Source organism: Argopecten irradians, chromosome 1 (assembly GCF_041381155.1).
Source record: "Argopecten irradians isolate NY chromosome 1, Ai_NY, whole genome shotgun sequence".
Classification (NCBI taxonomy): domain Eukaryota; kingdom Metazoa; phylum Mollusca; class Bivalvia; order Pectinida; family Pectinidae; genus Argopecten; species Argopecten irradians.
This window is the reverse complement of record NC_091134.1, coordinates 24332397-24351024: the sequence shown is the minus strand read 5'-3', so window position 1 is coordinate 24351024 and position 18628 is coordinate 24332397. Positions and strand designations below refer to the sequence as shown.

General features: G+C 35.8%; 3 protein-coding genes and 1 pseudogene across 3 annotated transcripts; 2 read left to right on the top strand and 2 right to left on the bottom strand.

Moving 5' to 3' along the window:
- Positions 1-221: 221 nt before the first annotated feature.
- Positions 222-1835, bottom strand: LOC138319294 (uncharacterized; annotated as a pseudogene).
- A 335-nt stretch (positions 1836-2170) lies between these two features.
- LOC138319227 (cholecystokinin receptor-like) lies at positions 2171-3412 on the top strand. Its single transcript, XM_069262258.1, has one exon. It carries the CDS (start codon positions 2171-2173, stop codon positions 3410-3412), a length of 1242 nt encoding a protein of 413 aa, XP_069118359.1.
- A 2616-nt stretch (positions 3413-6028) lies between these two features.
- LOC138321675 (gastrin/cholecystokinin type B receptor-like) lies at positions 6029-7739 on the top strand. Its single transcript, XM_069265524.1, has one exon. The coding sequence runs from the start codon at positions 6116-6118 to the stop codon at positions 7364-7366; it is 1251 nt and encodes a 416-aa protein (XP_069121625.1). The 5' UTR covers positions 6029-6115; the 3' UTR covers positions 7367-7739.
- Positions 7740-14758: 7019 nt separating this feature from the next.
- Positions 14759-16659, bottom strand: LOC138319153 (probable G-protein coupled receptor No18; the record flags this gene model as incomplete). The annotated part of the gene is made up of 1 exon (XM_069262138.1): positions 14759-16659. A coding segment is annotated over one exon (1317 nt), but the record flags the coding sequence as incomplete, so codon positions are not given.
- Between the last annotated feature and the right edge of the window lie 1969 nt (positions 16660-18628).

The following is an 18628-nucleotide window of genomic DNA, read 5'->3' as shown; positions in this document are numbered from 1 at the left end:
ATACAACTTATTGGAATATTAACATAAAATATACATATATACAATCAACAAGGGTAAACATTAAATTATCATAGACAAATTGAAATGCACATATGTGATTAAGTGATTCTGCTGTTGTTTGCCTCAATTATGTACTTGCTAATAAATTAAGATCTTTTATGTTATGTGTATTTAGCAATTCAATAACTTTGTAAACAGATGGCTTTACCCAAAAATAGTTTTTAATGTATTTTTCTCCGAATATCTGAAAATTTTGGACAAATAAATAAAAAATGATATTCATCTTCTATTTCGAAGAGTTCACAGTTTCTACATAATCTATTATTCCTTTCAACATTTCTATATCTACCTGTCTCGATTGCAAGATTATGAGCTGAAAGACGGAGTTTGGATACAGAAATTCTACGTTGTTTTGAAAGAGACTTCGTTAAATAAAATTGTAATGTTACGTCATTACTAGATATCTAAAGAGATCACATTTACTGGAAGTGCTTATTGTTGCCAACAACAGTTGTTTTGTCTGATCATCAATTTGTTGTTTAATTAACGGAAGTAAAATGATATCAGCAGGAGACTGCCTTAACCATATATAACCTAACCCAAGTTCAGATAGTTTCTGTTTAATAAACACTAAAAAATTATGTTTTGGATGTACTTTTTCAGTTTCCTTAAAAAAGAACTGATATATTTCCTTCAAAATACAGTTATTACTATTCAATAGTTTAAACCAATACTTGAAGGCTTTGAAGATTTGTTGATTTACCAAGGGAAAACGACCAAGTTCATAATAAACCATTGCATTACAAGTTGATTTTTTTACACATAAAATATTTTTACAAAATTCTATATGAACCTTTTCAACTTCATCAGCTTTAAATCCCGCCCATGTTTCACAAGCATAATGAAGGATGCTAACAATATATGTATCAAATAAATGTAATAAAATTTTAATATTGAAATTTACTTAATTGCACTTTGCCCGCAAGGCAAAAACGGCCTTGCGAGCTTGACTAGCCACGTGTTTAATAGTGCTTTTGAACTTGTTATTAAATCGTAGTAAAACGCCTAAATAACAAAATTCATCAACAACTGAAATACCTTTTCCTTCATATGTCCATGATTCCGATTCCTTAATATTCCCACCATTTCGAAAAACTACAATTTTGGTCTTTTCAGTGTAACAGTTAGCTTCCATTTTTTAGTGTAATGACATAAACAATTAAGCAAACTTTGTAAACCTTCGACAGATTCAGAGAAAAGAACCAAATCATCGGCATATAAAAGTAAAAATAGACTGAGATCACCGAATTCGTATGTACTTGCACCATTTTCAATAAAACTATTTTCAAAATCATTTATAAACATGGAAAAGAGTAGAGGGGATAAGATTTCCCCTTGCATCAATCCAATATGACTAGTAAAAAAATCAGAACATTTCCCATTCACAAAAACACATGATTTTACAAATGAATACAGACCCTTAATAACTTTCAAGAATTTCCCTCTGATGCCCAGTTTGATTAACTTATACCATAAACTTACTCTATCAACAAAGTCGAATGCTTACCGAAAATCAACAAAACAGCAATATAATCTTTTTTTGGTTGATAAAGATTTGGAAATTATAGATTGTAGACCTAGCCGGCCGGAGTTCGATCCCCGGCACGAACGTGAAAAGGTCAGGGGTCACCTGCCCGATCACGTGGGTTTTCTCCGGGCATTCCGGTTTCCTCCCACACTAAGACCCCTCGCGCGCTTACATCCGGGCCATCGAGAGTGATTTACATAAGTTGTATGACTTGTTTCTCAATCGATGTAAAATAAATAAAGTTTATATTTTATATTTTAGTTGAGAGACAATATCCGCGCTCTAACGTAAACACATTTAAATATTAATATACTAGAGTACTTCCGGTTAAATATTAATATACTAGAGTACTTCCGGTTATCTACATGTACTTCCTTGTGACTTTATGAGTAGCTGCACACGTCATATTTTATAATTAACTTTGAAGTGTAAGTGGGCGACAGTAATACACAGCACTTTGTTCATAGCTTAGTATTTTCATACCAACATGTACATCGATTAACCCACACATTATACAGTAAAGATGGACAATTCTACACATATACAGTAAAGATGGACAATTCTACACATTATTCAGTTAAGATGGACAATTCTACGAATGTCACATATTCGTTAGAAGACGAGGATTGGAACGAATTCCGCAGAAACGGAATTCCCATCAGTGTGTATTTGATTTCTTTGTGTGTCGTTGGAACTGTCGGGAATGTTCACGTGATGTTGATTTATTCGCTTAGATACAAACCAAGCGTATTCCAAACGTTAACGCTGTGTTTAGCCACCATGGATTTCATAGGATGTTCAATTGGTATTCCGATGGGTCTAATCATCCTGATGCACCCCTACACAATACAGTCGCCAGCATTCTGTAAGTCGGTAGGAGCTCTTAACTACTTTGTCGGAGCATACTCCCTGACACTTCTAGACTGTATAGTAGTGGAACGTTATCGAAAGGTCTGTCAACCAACTCGAACTCAGTTCACAATAATAATGGCACGAGCGACATGTATTTTTCTTGCCTTTTCCATAGCAACCATTTCCATTATTCCTATGGCCATCATCTACGGCATTACAGTGAAGATAACTCGGCCTCACTTCCTTATCGGTTATGAATGTCAAGTGCTAGACCACTATAACTATGCACTAGGAACAAATATTTACAGGGGCTTTTTATTCTTCGTATTCCTAGTGCTCCTGGTTACTTCTGTTGTGTTGTATACTCTTGTGTTAAGAAGACTTTATATCCAGAAAAATAAATTCAGTAAAAAAGAAACATCAAAACCTGGGCTTCGTGGTATGAAACCAAAGCAAGGGATGTATACATCGAGTTCGTCAGATAGTGGCTACAGGGCCCACAAAATCGACATATCTGATACCACGGATTCTGTGTCGGAATCTCAGATCGGATCCAACATTTATCTATCGGAAAAGGATCGCATTATTGTGTCATCTACCAATGACAGTTATATTCCGAGCAGCTCTGATCCAAATGATGGACAACCACGGGTATCTGGCAAAGGTTTTCTAAATAGAATGAAGAAAAAGAAGAGAAAGGCTATTGACAAAAGTATAAACCTGACCCTGACGTTCCTCGTTGTGTCGATGGTGTCCTTCGGTAGTTATGCCCCACACTTTGTCACTATCTTACTGACGCAGGTTGACAGGAGTTTTGCGGATACATATGCAGCCCTGGACGATTTTCTAGTTTGGATGGTGTTCCTTAACAACGCTGCCAACCCTCTGGTATATGGATTTATGGATAAAAAATTTCGAAACGAACTTTCAAAATTTTACGCTAAAATTCTCAAATGCTTTTCAGAATGTTAATTACATGTATTATGATTGTATTGAACAGTTTGTATCAGAATGCGCTAATACTAACGCCTATTTATTCCTATAGTGCCAGAACATTTTTTGATTCAACAGCTTTATGGAGTTTTTGATTCCACATCAAATATTAGTAATATGTAATTTGTATTCAAGAATTACTTTAATGCATTTTCCATATTAAACATATGTGAATTAAATAAAATTGTGATTCATTTATATTGTATCCGCATTCATATTCAATTTGTTTCACTCAAAAATGGGAAAGTAGCAAAAGTAAAAGCACACGTGCCATATCACCTAGGCTGTTAGTTACCCTATAGTACGTCAAAAGGTACGGATCACCTAGCCGACCACGTGTGTTTCCTTCACGGATTATAACTTTTTTATTTAAAGTAAGATTCGTCGCCAACACCCATCCAGGCCAGCACCGCCGATAAAACAACTTTTTTTTATAATTATGGTTGTGTAAATAGTATTGCAAACAAATCTTTATTTCAGTTACCAACATACATTAGCTACAACAGTAATTATTTCAATATATATACAATAAAATAAACTGAATGTAGGTTTTATTATGCAGCTATGTATATTTATTTTGTAAACATATTGGATGAAAATGTCTATAACATTATCGAGAATATTTACAGTTTGTACTGATATAGACCCAATAATTTTTACCGTGAAGGATACCATTATCGTTGTAGAATGTTACCGCAACATGTGGGGCGATTCCTTTGCTGTAAAACAAATATTTGAAAATTGAAATTTTGTTTAAGTCAGGAGAAAATGATTAATAAGTTTATAAATTTCGGCCGTTCGTTGTCATCCGCAACAAAACTGTCTAAAATAACAAAATTCCGAGTATAAATTACGGATGTATTAATAAATTACTGCCAATTTATAAAAAGAATTGTCCAGCCATGCGGACATGGAACAAACAGCTACGAATATATAACGCATATATTAAGGAAACAGATCGGAAGTATTGCGAATGTTACGGGAATGTAAGGAATCTATTAATAATGCATTGCGCAAGTGAAACGGAAAGAACGGTTGTGTTGCGTATGTTGGGCATCTGAATTACGGTGGTAAAACAAGCGCACTCAGGCCTTTCGGTATCGCTTTTCACAACAACACGACTGCAACAAAGATGAGCAATCTGCATCTCTCATCCTATCTCCTCCAAGGTCTAGCCTGTTTCATACTAAAAACAAAGCAGGCAACTATTTTGTCTCTGTCTTTGAAACAATTTCATGACTTGAACATGATGATTGGTATGTTTTTGGATGCCTTTGTTATGCTGCATTGGTATCATTGTCGAGGACCCATTATTACATCTGTACTTCTCGACAGACAGGAAATAATAGACAAGTATATCGATTTCTGCCATATTTATATAGTAGTTTTGTTTTACGCAACACGTTTGTTATACATTCGCAAATTGTTCTCAAATCAAATGCAAAACATATATGTAATACAAACGCTTAACTCAATATACACTCAACTGATAGGTACGCAACATATTCTTTTGACACATTGTTCCTGTTCGCTATGGATATTAACGAATAATAGCGGATATACAGTGGATATAATAAACGGGTATTGAGTATATATATTGCGTATGAATAGCGTAGGCTATGTAAAGCTATTACCCCTTGCATGAAACAAACTTCTCCCAAACTTATGAATACATGATAAATACTTCCCGCTATTTTTCGAAACGCGCATAAATGATTAAAATCTACCGCTCTAAGCTTATCTTCCAGCATCAGAATAGACTTTGATGTGGAGTAGGTAACATTCTTGAAAATAAAATTTGAGGCTTTAATTAGGATAACTTTTACGATCTATAGCCATACTTGTAATGAACGTTTCCGCTGATTTAACAATACATCTTTTCACACTTTCACCTCACCACGAAAACCCTTTTATTGGCTGATACAACAGTGAACAATTCCTTCCAACTCTGCTAAGAGGGTTTGTACGCTGTAGCTTTACATGTTCGAAGGTCCAAAGGCATGTCAGATCAGCCATCTTAAGATTGAATCGTTTTATCGAAATGTTTGATGTCCATCTGTCAACCAAAGTATTCTGTACGCAAACGACAAGAATATAAAGAGCAGTAGCGCCAAAGACATCAGTATAGCAAGAGAGGTTCTTGGACAACAGATGGACGTGAACAAAGAACTGGAAATGATGTGGTCCAATCACACAGGTATGTTATGTCTTTTGTATATACCTGTAAGAGAGCTTGTGGTTTTATTTTGACGTTTAGTCCATTACTTGCTTTCAATTCAGCCTACAATAGTATAAAAGGTTTATTGAAGTTATATTTAAAATTCAATATTGAAAAGATTAAAGATTAAATGAAACTTTTCGATAAAATGAACCCCCAGTTTCTGCTTTGTACGTAGTATTCCATTTTAATATGCTTTGTTTCCTACCGACAATTGAGAAGATCTAATCCGTCTTATATTATATCTTAAACATCCAAGCCTTCTTATTTTGTTGATATTTACCACATGACGCTCGTGTACTGAAATTCTTCCTGTAACTAAATTCCGGTGATTAATTATATGTATAGATATATGCTTAATACATCATATTAGAGATGCAGATGGGCGGCGACTGTTTACATCACATAGATGTATAGTTTTTATTTGTTTGCATATTCAAACATATTCAACCTGGCAAGCAAAAATGAATATTTCTACGAATAAAACGTATTCCTTGGCAGACGAAGATTGGAATGAATTCAAGAAGAATGGGATTCCCATCACTGTTTATTTGATATTCCTGTGTGTCCTTGGAACTATTGGAAATGTTCACGTGTTTATGATATATTTGCTAAGATATAATGAAAGCGTCTTTAAAACGTTTATAATGTGTCTAGCTGCCGTGGATTTCCTTGGATGTTCTTTCGTCGTCCCAGCGTCTCTTTACATCGTCAGGTACCCAAACTCGATACAGTCATCGTCGTTCTGTAAAGCGTCACTTTCTCTAAGCTACTTTGTCGGATCATACTCCTTGCTGCTGCTTGATTGTGTGGCGGTGGAGCGCTATCGAAAGGTCTGTCAGGCAACTCGTACACAAATGACGTTAAAAATGACCCGTATTATATGTGGTTTATTCAGTGTTTTGGTGGTAGGGATAGTTCTGATTCCTATCGCCATAATCTATGGCATCAACCAGAAGATAACCAAACCTCACTCACTAAGTGGGTACGAGTGCAATGTTTTAGATATTTATAAAAGCTGCACTTTAACATTGGCGTACAGGGGATTTGTATTCTTTCTATTTGTACTTCTCATGGCCGTGGCCGTTGTGCTGTATACTCTGGTCGGAAGAAGAATCTATGCTCAGAAAAAGAAATACAGAAATGCATCAAAAACCGAATATCCCGTGATAGAGTTAACGCAAGCAGGGATAACATCAATATCGTTAGAAAATGATGACCGCAATATTCCCAAAGAAAGCACGTCCGGTGACGACATCAATTCGATGTCGGTGCCGTCTGCTACTTCCTGCTCCATATTATCCGCGGAGAGTCAAACAGTGACGTTAGGTGCGAAATACCAAGGCAATTCGGAGAAACCTGGTCCATATAATCAACCCGAAACAGGAAAAAACTTTCTAAATGCCCTAAGAGAAAAGAAAAGTAGATCTCTTGACAAAAGTATAAACATGACCATGGTATTCCTTGTTGTGTCCATCATTTCGTTTGGATGTTACTTTCCATACCTCGTTATTATTCTGATTACAAGTTTTAACGAACCTCTACACCAGAACTTCGTAGAAAATTACGGAGCTCTGGACGCCTTCATACGTTTGACAGTATTCCTGAACAATGCTGTTAATCCATACGTTTATGGGTTCATGGATAAGAAAATCCGAAAGGAACTTTCTAGATTTTACGTAAGGACTTTGCATTGCTCATTTGGTAGAAAATGAGATATTCCAAATGACACCCGTTTTGTGTTTTTTAATTTATGTGTGAATCTATAAACCCATGACCATTGTATTGTTTACACATTAATGTGGAACACATTCGCATATCAATGGTGTCGCACGTCGTTTATTGATAGATACTGAAGTTAAAACAAAGGCATGGATTATAGTTCGGTAAACTTGTTGCAAAGATTAAAGAACCTAAAGAAAAAGAGTATAGATTATAATATTCCACAAAAAGGTTTTATTTCTGATTCTGATGTTTTATTTTAATGCAGACGAAATACAAACTTCGCTAGCCAAGGGTTCCCTTTCTACTACGTAGTATGAAGGGAATCGGACTAAATAGCATTGCCTAGCGAATAAACGAAATATATGTTATATGTTCCTTGTCTGATTAAGTTAAATTTTCAGCCATTTACCACGTAACAAATACCTAATCTAATTATTAAAATCCTCTGGTTTTAGCGTATGTCAAAACGTTCATTGTTAACTTTCCGATAGGTTATACATGTAAATAGCCTGTTGGCAAACCCAGAATTATAAATAACGAGGTCGTGACCCCAGTTGGTTCGACAAATCCTCCGGATGTCACTCCGGAAATACATTTCGCTAACGTGTAGTACATGTACTTACCAATGATGTCCCCAATATAGTGCTATTTGAACAGAAATCCCATGAATCGCCAATTTCAAGATATTGACTTCCTTTCAATACCACCTTTTAATTTGATATTTCCTATTCGTGAAGTTTGTTTTTAAACAGTTCATATTTGATGTTAAACTCTATTATTTACAAATCAGGGAACAAAAACACACCAGTTCCTCGTTTGTTGGCATATAAGGTCAGTTGACATTTACCGTCTTCAGTTGGCGTTGGTGAAGTTTTAAAACAGAGGGACGAAGAAGAAGTGATAGTCCATCATCCCTTTTAAAACAACTCTACTAAGTGTATAATGTCTAAACAGTACAAATATCTCATCTTTTACTAATGTTCGGCCTCTTGGGCTTCTCCGAGTACACGGAAACAAAAATTGGTGGTAATTTAAACAAGAGGCCCATGGGCCTTAACGGTCATCTGACTCATACAATACAAGAAGCTCCTTTGTTGAATACATAAGTTTCTGAAATAGGTAATGGTCTTTTGTTGTACAAAATTGGTAACCCTTCTTCCAAATATGGTTTTAACCCATTCAAGGATTAAGGAGGGGTCAGATCTTAAAGCCAAATTTCAGCAAAGCTCCCATTTTGGGCCCCCGCCGTTCTACCCCCATGGGTCTATAAAAACTCGGTCCTTTGTAAAATATGATTGTCCTCACCTAAAGTTCCCCCTTCTGAGCCCTGCCCTTCTGTCCCAAAGGATCGTACCTGACTCATTGTTATTAAATATGATTGTCCTTCCCCAGTGATGTTTCACACAAAATATGGATGCATTAATTTCGCTCAAGGGTTAAGGAGGAGTAGGCTTTTAAAGCCAAATTTCATCAGAATTTTCCCTTCTGAGCCACGCCCTCTATCCCCAGGGGTCGGACCTAACTCATTTATATAAAATATGACACTCCTTCCCCTCTGATGTTTTTCACAAAATATGGATAAAATCCACTCAAGGGTTCAGAAGGGGTAGGATTTTAAAGCTAAAACAAGCACTTACTGTAATAGATACCAATACAACAGATAGAGGGTCGTTTGGGAGATTATTAATCCCCCAAATGACTCTCCCCCTCCCTATCCCCACCTGCAACATATCAAGAATGCAGTTGCACAGTGTATGGACATCTTGAAAGAAATGGTGAAGTACTTTTATATTCAATAAATTTCAGACGAAAATTTGAAAAACAGGAGGTTGGCCCAGCGACAATCAGCACCCCATACTACCCTTTATACTAATTTTAATTGAAATCAGAGACCTAAATATAAAAACAGGAAGTTGGCCCAGCGGCCATCTTGGAATAAACAAATCTTTATGAAAAATGTTTGCATGTTGTTTGCCATATCTTAAAACCTCTAAAAACCAATTTTCATTTAAATCAGAGAACGACACCAGGAAACAGGAAGTAGGCCAGTGGCCATCTTGGAATACCAAAATCTTCATATATAAGATATGACTGTACTTCTCTAATGATGTTTTACACCAAATATGGAATAAAGCCACTCAAGGGTTAAGGAGGAGTAGGATTTTAAAGCCAAATTTCATCAAAGTTCCCCCTTCTAAGCCAAACCCTCTGTCCCTATATACAATATGATTACCCTTTCCAAACATGTTTCAAACCAATATTGGTTGTCATCCATCCAAGGATGGAGGAGTAGTAGGATTTTTTAAGGTAACATTAAGAAAATTTCCCCTATTTTGGTCCCGCCCCACTGTTTCTAGTGGTCGCATCTAACTCATTTATATAAAATAAGATTGCCCTTACCCATTGATGTTTCAAACCAAATATAGATGAAATTCATACAAGGATGAAGGAGGAGTAGGATTTTAAATCTAAAATTAAGAAAATTTCCTCTTTTGGGGCCCACCCCTCAGCCCCTATGGGTCGTACCAGGCTCATTTATATAAAAAAAAAATAATTGTCTTTCCCAAATGATGTTTCAAATCAAATATGGATGAAATTCATTCAAGGATGAAGGAGTAGGATTTTAAAGCTTAAATTAAGAAAATTTCCCCTTTTAAGGCCCTGTCCATCTGCCCCTAGGGGTCGAGCCAGGCTCATTTGTATAAAATATGACTGGCCTTTTCCAACAATGTTCCGAAACAAATTTGGGCGCCATCCATCCAAGGATGAAGGAGGAGTAGGGTTTTAAAGTTTAATTAAGAAAATTTCCCCTTTTGGGGCCCCGCCCCTCTGCCCCTAGGGGTCGGAAATCTCTCATTTATATAAAATATGATTTTCTTTCCCCAAGGATGTTTCACACCAAATATGGATGTAATTCACTTAAAGGTTTAGGAGGAGTAGGCTTTTGTATAAATAGTTTTACGCACGACGCACGACGCACGGCGCACGGCGGACGGCGCACGACGACAGACAAAACACGATGACAATAGGACATCCTGACCTTCGGTCAGATGACCTAAAAACTTAACAAAGTATCGTCAACACTTAATGTTAGCATTTTTTGGTTAAAAATTAAAGTTTAAGTTGCTAGAAACCCAAGGCTTACTTTCAAGTGCAGCATATTTTCAAGATATATTTGAAAAATAAAAATCTAAGGCTTACTTACAGGATAGGCCTACTTTCAATTCAGGCTTATTATCATTAGTCTAGGGTATGTGATTGGAAAACGACTATCTAAAAATTGTCATTAATTAGTTTGCGTCCAGAATAGTCTAGTAGTTCTTAATGTCAGTCTAACATGAACGAAATTGGTCATTGAAAAGTTTAGTTTTATATCGTGGTTGTCAGAATTGTCCAGAACAACTCCAGCCATAACGTGAAGCTTTACTACTTCAAACAAGGAAACCGGGATGTTATATAAGTTTGTCTTCCGTCTAAAGCGGACACGCTGATAATTTGTCTTATGACGTTTACAGGACAGGGGTAAAGTGTATTTTATGATATTGTTTTATCAATAAACACATATTTTATGACATTATATAGTTGAGTGACTTGAAATATACTCTACAAAAGCTCTGATGAAAATTTCCAAATACTAGTCCTCGAGAGGGAGAATATATATATATAATTCAAACCGTATAAGTGTCTCTTACACACAAATATTTTTAACATGGACTCAATAAGCATGCTTTTTTTTCTCATATAGATTTTTGGAAATAGGAGTTCATACCATAAAAGAAAATGGAAGAAATAACATATGTCCGTGTGCTCGTTTTTGAGCTATTGTCACTCAAAGATACCTAATTGACAAAATCTTGGATTTCATGGGAATTTTGCCGTTTTGACCACATACACGAGAGATTAAAGCCATAATTTCCTAATGAGGTGTTTGATATGTATGGATCTTTGTAAAATTTATTTTCCAGTAGTCTTCCTTAAAAATATACCAGTTTTGATTAATGAGACTAATATTTTTTCTCAGAATAATATATGTTACCCCTACCCCTTCATTTTGAGCTACAAAATGCACCATTTTCAGCCATTTTTGCCAAATTTAACCCTTTATAGAAAAAGTTCTGGTATTAAACTTTTGTTAATATTTTGCATATCAATAGGGAATGGGTTGTTCTTTCTAAATCAGGCAGAAAAATGGGGGGATCCGTGTGCTTACTTTTTTGCAGTATTTTTCAGTATTTTAGAGTAAAAAATAAAAGTGCTCAAATTACCATTAAATGTTAAAATAAAGTGACAAAAGTGTATCATTTCACATATTAATGCTCAATATTTTGATTACCACGAATCCAGTAAAGATTTACAGCAAAAATTAGCTCGATACAGCAAAAATACTGGCGCAGTGATGATTTAAATAAAAACAATTTCAGAAAAAAATGGTAAAATTGTGGCTCTACTCAAAGCGAAAAAAGACACAATTTCAAAATGGCCGCCAAATGGGCCATTTCTTAAAATCCCTGTATAAAAAAATCTTTTAAAAATAGAAATGTAATTTTTTGACAAAATTTGCAACTGGCAACTTGCTACAGATATTGATAAATTTTATTTGAAAATCTCATAACTTCTTTGATCTATGTCGAAACGAGACTTCAACGGGACTGAAACCTCAGAAGAATACAACCTTAAGGTACGCGGATGAGGTAATCATATGCGGAAATGTAACATTTTTTTCAATTTTTTCTAAACACAACAGAAGTTATGCAACTTTATGTTTATCGATATTTTGTTTTATTGTTATCGTTTTAATAAGTACATTATTTCGTGTTTCATATTTATAGACAAATAAGTATTCTTAAATGTCCAGAATCATCTAATTAATGTCAATAACATTTGAAGAGAAAATCCATATCTCCCTTTTCCAGGTTAAAAAATGCAAAATTCATTTAGAAAAACAATAAAATCATGTAAAAATGCTTTTTAATTGTTCCTTGCTTTCGAATGTCATTGTACATACTCCATATATGTGATCATTTACTTCGTCAATCACAGCTGAGAAAAATAAAGATGACAGATTATTCTTTATAATACAGATATAAAACAGATTTTATAATATCAATTTATAACCGTAACTTTGTTCATCTTCAATGATTTTAGATTTTACTTATGTTTCCTTATTTTTCAGCCATATACCAACTTCCAGTAAAACCCATTATTTACTCTATTCCTCATATATAGTGAGTGTTTTTGAAAACACGATGAGAGAAAGATGGTGCCTTGAACAGAACATTTGTCGAAGAGACTTATGAGAAGTTATACAATATTTATTAAGAAAATCTTAAAATCAATCTGTGTAAGCAGAATCATTCTAGAGATTGTGTCTGTTTATCCTTGCTCTGGAGTATAAGGATATGTATTGACGGTGACCACAGAAGGACACGTTATCATTGTCTTGGAGTATGAGGATACGTATTGACGGTGACATCAGAAGGGCACGTTGTCATTGTCCTGGAGTATGGGGATACGTATTGACGGTGACCTCAGAAGGACACGTTATCATTGTCCTGGAGTATGAGGATACGTATGGACGGTGACATCAGAAGGACACGTTATCCTTGTCCTGGAGTATGAGGATATGTATTGACGGTGACATCAGAAGGGCACGTTATCCTTGTCCTGGAGTATGAGGATACGTATTGACGGTGACATCAGAAGGACACGTTATCCTTGTCCTGGAGTATGAGGATACGTATTGACGGTGACATCAGAAGGACACGTTATCATTGTCCTGGAGTATGAGGATACGTATTGACGGTGACATCAGAAGGACACGTTATCATTGTCCTGGAGTATGAGGATACGTATTGACGGTGACATCAGAAGGGCACGTTATCCTTGTCCTGGAGTATGAGGATACGTATTGACGGTGACATCAGAAGGGCACGTTATCCTTGTCCTGGAGTATGAGGATACGTATTGACGGTGACATCAGAAGGACACGTTATCATTGTCCTGGAGTATGAGGATATGTATTGACGGTGACCTCAGAAGGACACGTTATCATTGTCCTGGAGTATGAGGATACGTATTGACGGTGACATCAGAAGGACACGTTATCATTGTCCTGGAGTATGAGGATACGTATTGACGGTGACATCAGAAGGACACGTTATCCTTGTCCTGGAGTATGAGGATACGTATTGACGGTGACATCAGAAGGACACGTTATCCTTGTCCTGGAGTATGAGGATACGTATGGACGGTGACATCAGAAGGACACGTTATCCTTGTCCTGGAGTATGAGGATACGTATTGACGGTGACATCAGAAGGACACGTTATCATTGTCCTGGAGTATGAGGATACGTATTGACGGTGACATCAGAAGGACACGTTATCATTGTCCTGGAGTATGAGGATACGTATTGACGGTGACATCAGAAGGGCACGTTATCATTGTCCTGGAGTATGAGGATACGTATTGACGGTGACATCAGAAGGACACGTTATCATTGTCCTGGAGTATGAGGATACGTATTGACGGTGACATCAGAAGGACACGTTATCATTGTCCTGGAGTATGAGGATATGTATTGACGGTGACCTCAGAAGGACACGTTATCCCTGTCCTGGAGTATGAGGATACGTATTGACGGTGACATCAGAAGGACACGTTATCATTGTCCTGGAGTATGAGGATACGTATTGACGATGACATCAGAAGGACACGTTATCATTGTCCTGGAGTATGAGGATATGTATTGACGGTGACATCAGAAGGACACGTTATCATTGTCCTGGAGTATGAGGATACGTATTGACGGTGACATCAGAAGGACACGTTATCATTGTCCTGGAGTATGAGGATACGTATTGACGGTGACCTCAGAAGGACACGTTATCATTGTCCTGGAGTATGAGGATACGTATTGACGGTGACATCAGAAGGACACGTTATCATTGTCCTGGAGTATGAGGAGGACACTGAGTGATCACGGACAAGGAATACAGTAACACGGTGTGGGACAGATCGTTTAGAGCAGCAAATTATCTTTTATGTGTCAATCTGTAATACACTACAGGACAAGCGAAGTGACATTCTTTCCCAAATCTATTTTACAAGTTTTGCATTATATCAGTGTAATGTTACATCACTTTTTTATAAGATTGATGTTTAATGATCTTGTTAGTGATGTGTGAAAGATATTGAATACATTTCCTTCTATTAAAAAACATGTAAATAAATTGTGTTACTTTTGCCCACGTCATAGTAGCTGTTTTTATACAATTAAGTCGATTTAAACTAAAAAAAAAGATTGTGTAGTGTTTTATCACTTATTAATGAGTCATTGACAATGTCATTTCCCCCCCCCCCCCCTGAAAATATCCCCATCTACCAACACAAAGTCACAGGTGTAAACTATGAAAAATAGAAAACAATATCCGAACGATGTGGCCATCATTAGGCCTAAAAACCTCTTATCAATGGAGACACTTTCTTGCTATACATTATTTCTGTTTTCGCATATATTTTCGGAAATTATATACGTGCATGTTACCAAGCAAATTCATGTACTTCATCGACATATAATAACAAAAGTACTTGTATAATCCATCAGTTGATCTACTGGGCATTGTCATGTTCACTGCTGTTGGGGATAGGAGTTAACAGACATTTTGTCGGTAATCAATATATATATATGAATCCATAACATATTGAATACATTAAAATACCTTATTTGCACATTCTAAGCGATGTTAATCATGTTATTCAAGTATAGATACAATCGGACTACAATCATTGTTATCATAAATGTTTAAATATGGACCACAATCACATTTTTTTCTGTGGTTAAAAGTAAATAAAAAAAATATTTTAGAAAGTAATAATTATAACAACAAAACAATGGGTGTGAGGTATGAGAGGAGTACTAATTAATACTTTTACCATTGTAACACATTATCATATTCCCTTCTCATCATTTTCTACAAACTGACCAACCATGTAGCATATTACTGTAAAACTTTGAAATGTCCTTTCGGAATTTTTTGTCCATCAATCCGTAAACAATTGGATTAACAGCATTGTTTAAAAATACCATCCAGCGGATGAAAAAGTCCAGGGCTCCGTGATTGTCGGCAAAGTTCTGGTACAGGGATTTGTTCACACTTTTGATCAGAATAATGACGAGGAAGGGGAGATAACCCCCAAATGATATCACTGACACGGAAAGAAATATCATCGTCAGGTTTACACTTTTCTGCAATGATTTTCTTTTCTTTTTTTCCAAAATGCAAAGAAATCTATTTCCTGTTGCTGTAGAAAGTCGATTATATGCAACAGAGTTGTTCGTAACGTCATGACCATTCGTGCATGACGTCATTATTTGACTGTTTTCAGGAAACATAGAGTAGGAAGTTACATGGGGCTCCGAGATAGAATTAGTATTACCGCCAGTCAAGATGTCTTGGCTACTTTCGTTTCCGCCATTTTCAGAAAATATGGACGTATCTCCTTGTTTGAATTCCGATGGCTGAAATTCAGTTCCTGATAATGTATTTGCTTCTCTGAGTTTGTTTTTATGAGAATACACTGTTCTCCCGACCAAAGTATACAACACCACAGAGATGAACATGAGCAGTACGAATAGGAAAAACACAAATCCCCTGTATACTATTGTTGGTGTTGATCCTTTGTACTCATCTAAAACGTCACATTTAAACCCAATCAATAAATGAGTTTCGGTTGTCGTTTGAATGCTACCGTAAAGGATGGCGACTGGAATAACAATAACCATTATTACCAAACAACAGAGAAAGGCACATATAAATCCCGTCAGTTTAACAGTTAATTGCTTACGGTTTGTCTGACAGACCTTTCGATAGCGCTCCACCGCCACACAATCCAGCAGCAGCAAGGAGTATGATCCGGTAAAGTAGCTGAGAGAAAGTGACGCTTTACAGAACGACGATGACTGTATGGAGTTGGAATATCTGATGAGGTAAAGAGACGCTGGGATGACGAAAGAACATCCAAGGAAATCCACGGCAGCTAGACACATTACAAACGTTTTGAATATGTTTAGTTTATATCTCAGCAAAAATACTAGAAATACATGAGCATTTCCAATAGTTCCAATAACAGACAGGACAATCAAAAACACAGTTATCGGAATTCCGTTTTTCTTGAAGTCCTCCCAATCCTCATCGTCCACAGAAAACGTTTCATTGGAAGATGAATTAATCGTTACTTTTAGTGAATAACAGAGAACAAATGTAAAACTATTTGAATCATATACCGAATGATGTAGACATCGTTATAATAGTATGATCTGTATCCAATTATAACTACGTGGATATACACAGACGGATGTGATTGCCAAGCGAAAATTTCAATTTCCAAGTGTTACTGATTTGATATTCACTATATATATATCAGGACATAAATCACAGGGGAAAATTTCATCGAGCAAAGTCGTTTTGCTGAGTTCATCGTAATACGAAACGATATTAGATATGTTCACAAAAGACATCAGAAACAACATAGCCACTCCATCAATTGAAATTGTCATTCTAAAACGAGGGCAGCGCATAGTAGGTTTGGGATATCAAAAGTGCTTCTTCTGTTGTTACAAATATTTAGCATTTTTATAGAATTATTGTTGTTGGGATACCTTTACTAACGACGCTTGATACTGCTACACGCGTGCTCTAAAATAATCCGTTAATACACAGCTTTTCATATTTTCTATATTAAACCTACAGCCAGGTGTACATTGTCACATTCATAACATTTATAAACACATGAATATATAAAATATAGTCTGAATAGAGTAAAGCTTATAATTAACAATAAACAAAGGTAGATTAGTCAAGGGTATTTTTATTGTCTGATAAAACAAGAAAAGGATACATAAGGAATGTCCCAAATAAAGGTATTTGTACTTTTATGGACAATTATTTACCTTCAATTAATTCACTATATAATAGTATACCAATTACATATTTGTCTGTAAACGCAACCACTGTGAAATCAATTTTTTTGTTCTGCTCATTTTTCGTGGAAGATGACACTTGGCAATTTCGTTTTAATTCGTGTGCTTTAACTTTAATCTAAACATTTTGTTTTAATCAAAAATAGATGATGATGATTGTTTTGACAATATGGCTGTGTTTGCTTTAACTGACAAAATGTAATACTGTGTCCTTTAAGCTGTTCTTAATTAATTAAGCAGATAATTTTGACGTATTTTGTTGATTCTGGTAAAAAAACCGAAAAACGTGAAAAATGAACTCAGTTCACTGTATATGGTTTCTCCCGTAACAGATCTAGAGAGAAGGTTTACTGGAGCGGTGTGGGGAAGTTCTCTTGTACTGACTGCTGGTCAGTGATTTTTTCGAGTAATCAACCAACAACCATGGCTGTTAATAGGACGTTAAACTATTAAAACCCAGCACAAACGGTGTTGAACTGATAAAATGGTGAATTCTAATGAGGTGTTATGAATAATATAGTTCAAAATGTGCATTGGGGTACTTATTTGTCAAGTGTTGTGTCTTACCAGGTATTTTTTAGTTTCCTTTTTTTTCGCATTTGAGAAACACATACTATTACAATGTACAAATTATATTGTATTTGGGTTAGGTAACCTTATAATTGTATGTTATCCTTCGCGTTGCACGCTTTAGTCCACGGATTGGATCAATGATGGCTGAACTCCAAAGTAATATTACAGATTATTCGCAGAAACTAGATATTTCCAAATGTTTTCGTGAAGAAGGGACCCTTGCAAAAAGATAAGAAAAAGCTGTAACGCTTTCTATCATTGCACATTTTTTCACATCTTTTTGTGCCATGATATGGTAAAAAAACATGTGAAGGTGCGTTGCAGAAAGATTATAAACATATCGGAAAAATTCAGATTACATTCATATGTTTATGTACCAAAAGCCGAAATGAACCGCCGGCTAATTCCTTTTCACATGTTTTGCACCACTGATGGTAAAAAAAAGATGTGAAAGCATGGCACATGTACGATGGCCGAGAGCGGCCTGCCATTATTTTTTATAAAATAAAAATGTCATGACACTTTGACTAAAAAGTGTGGGGCAAATATTTTTTCAATAAAAAAAAAATCTATCATGACACTTTTCAGTCAAAAAGTGACATGACATTTTTTACTCAATGAAGGTATATGGAATTTACAGGAGTATAAGAGTGTCCTATTTCAGTTGTGCTTTCTCACTGTCATCAGGTTTTGTGGG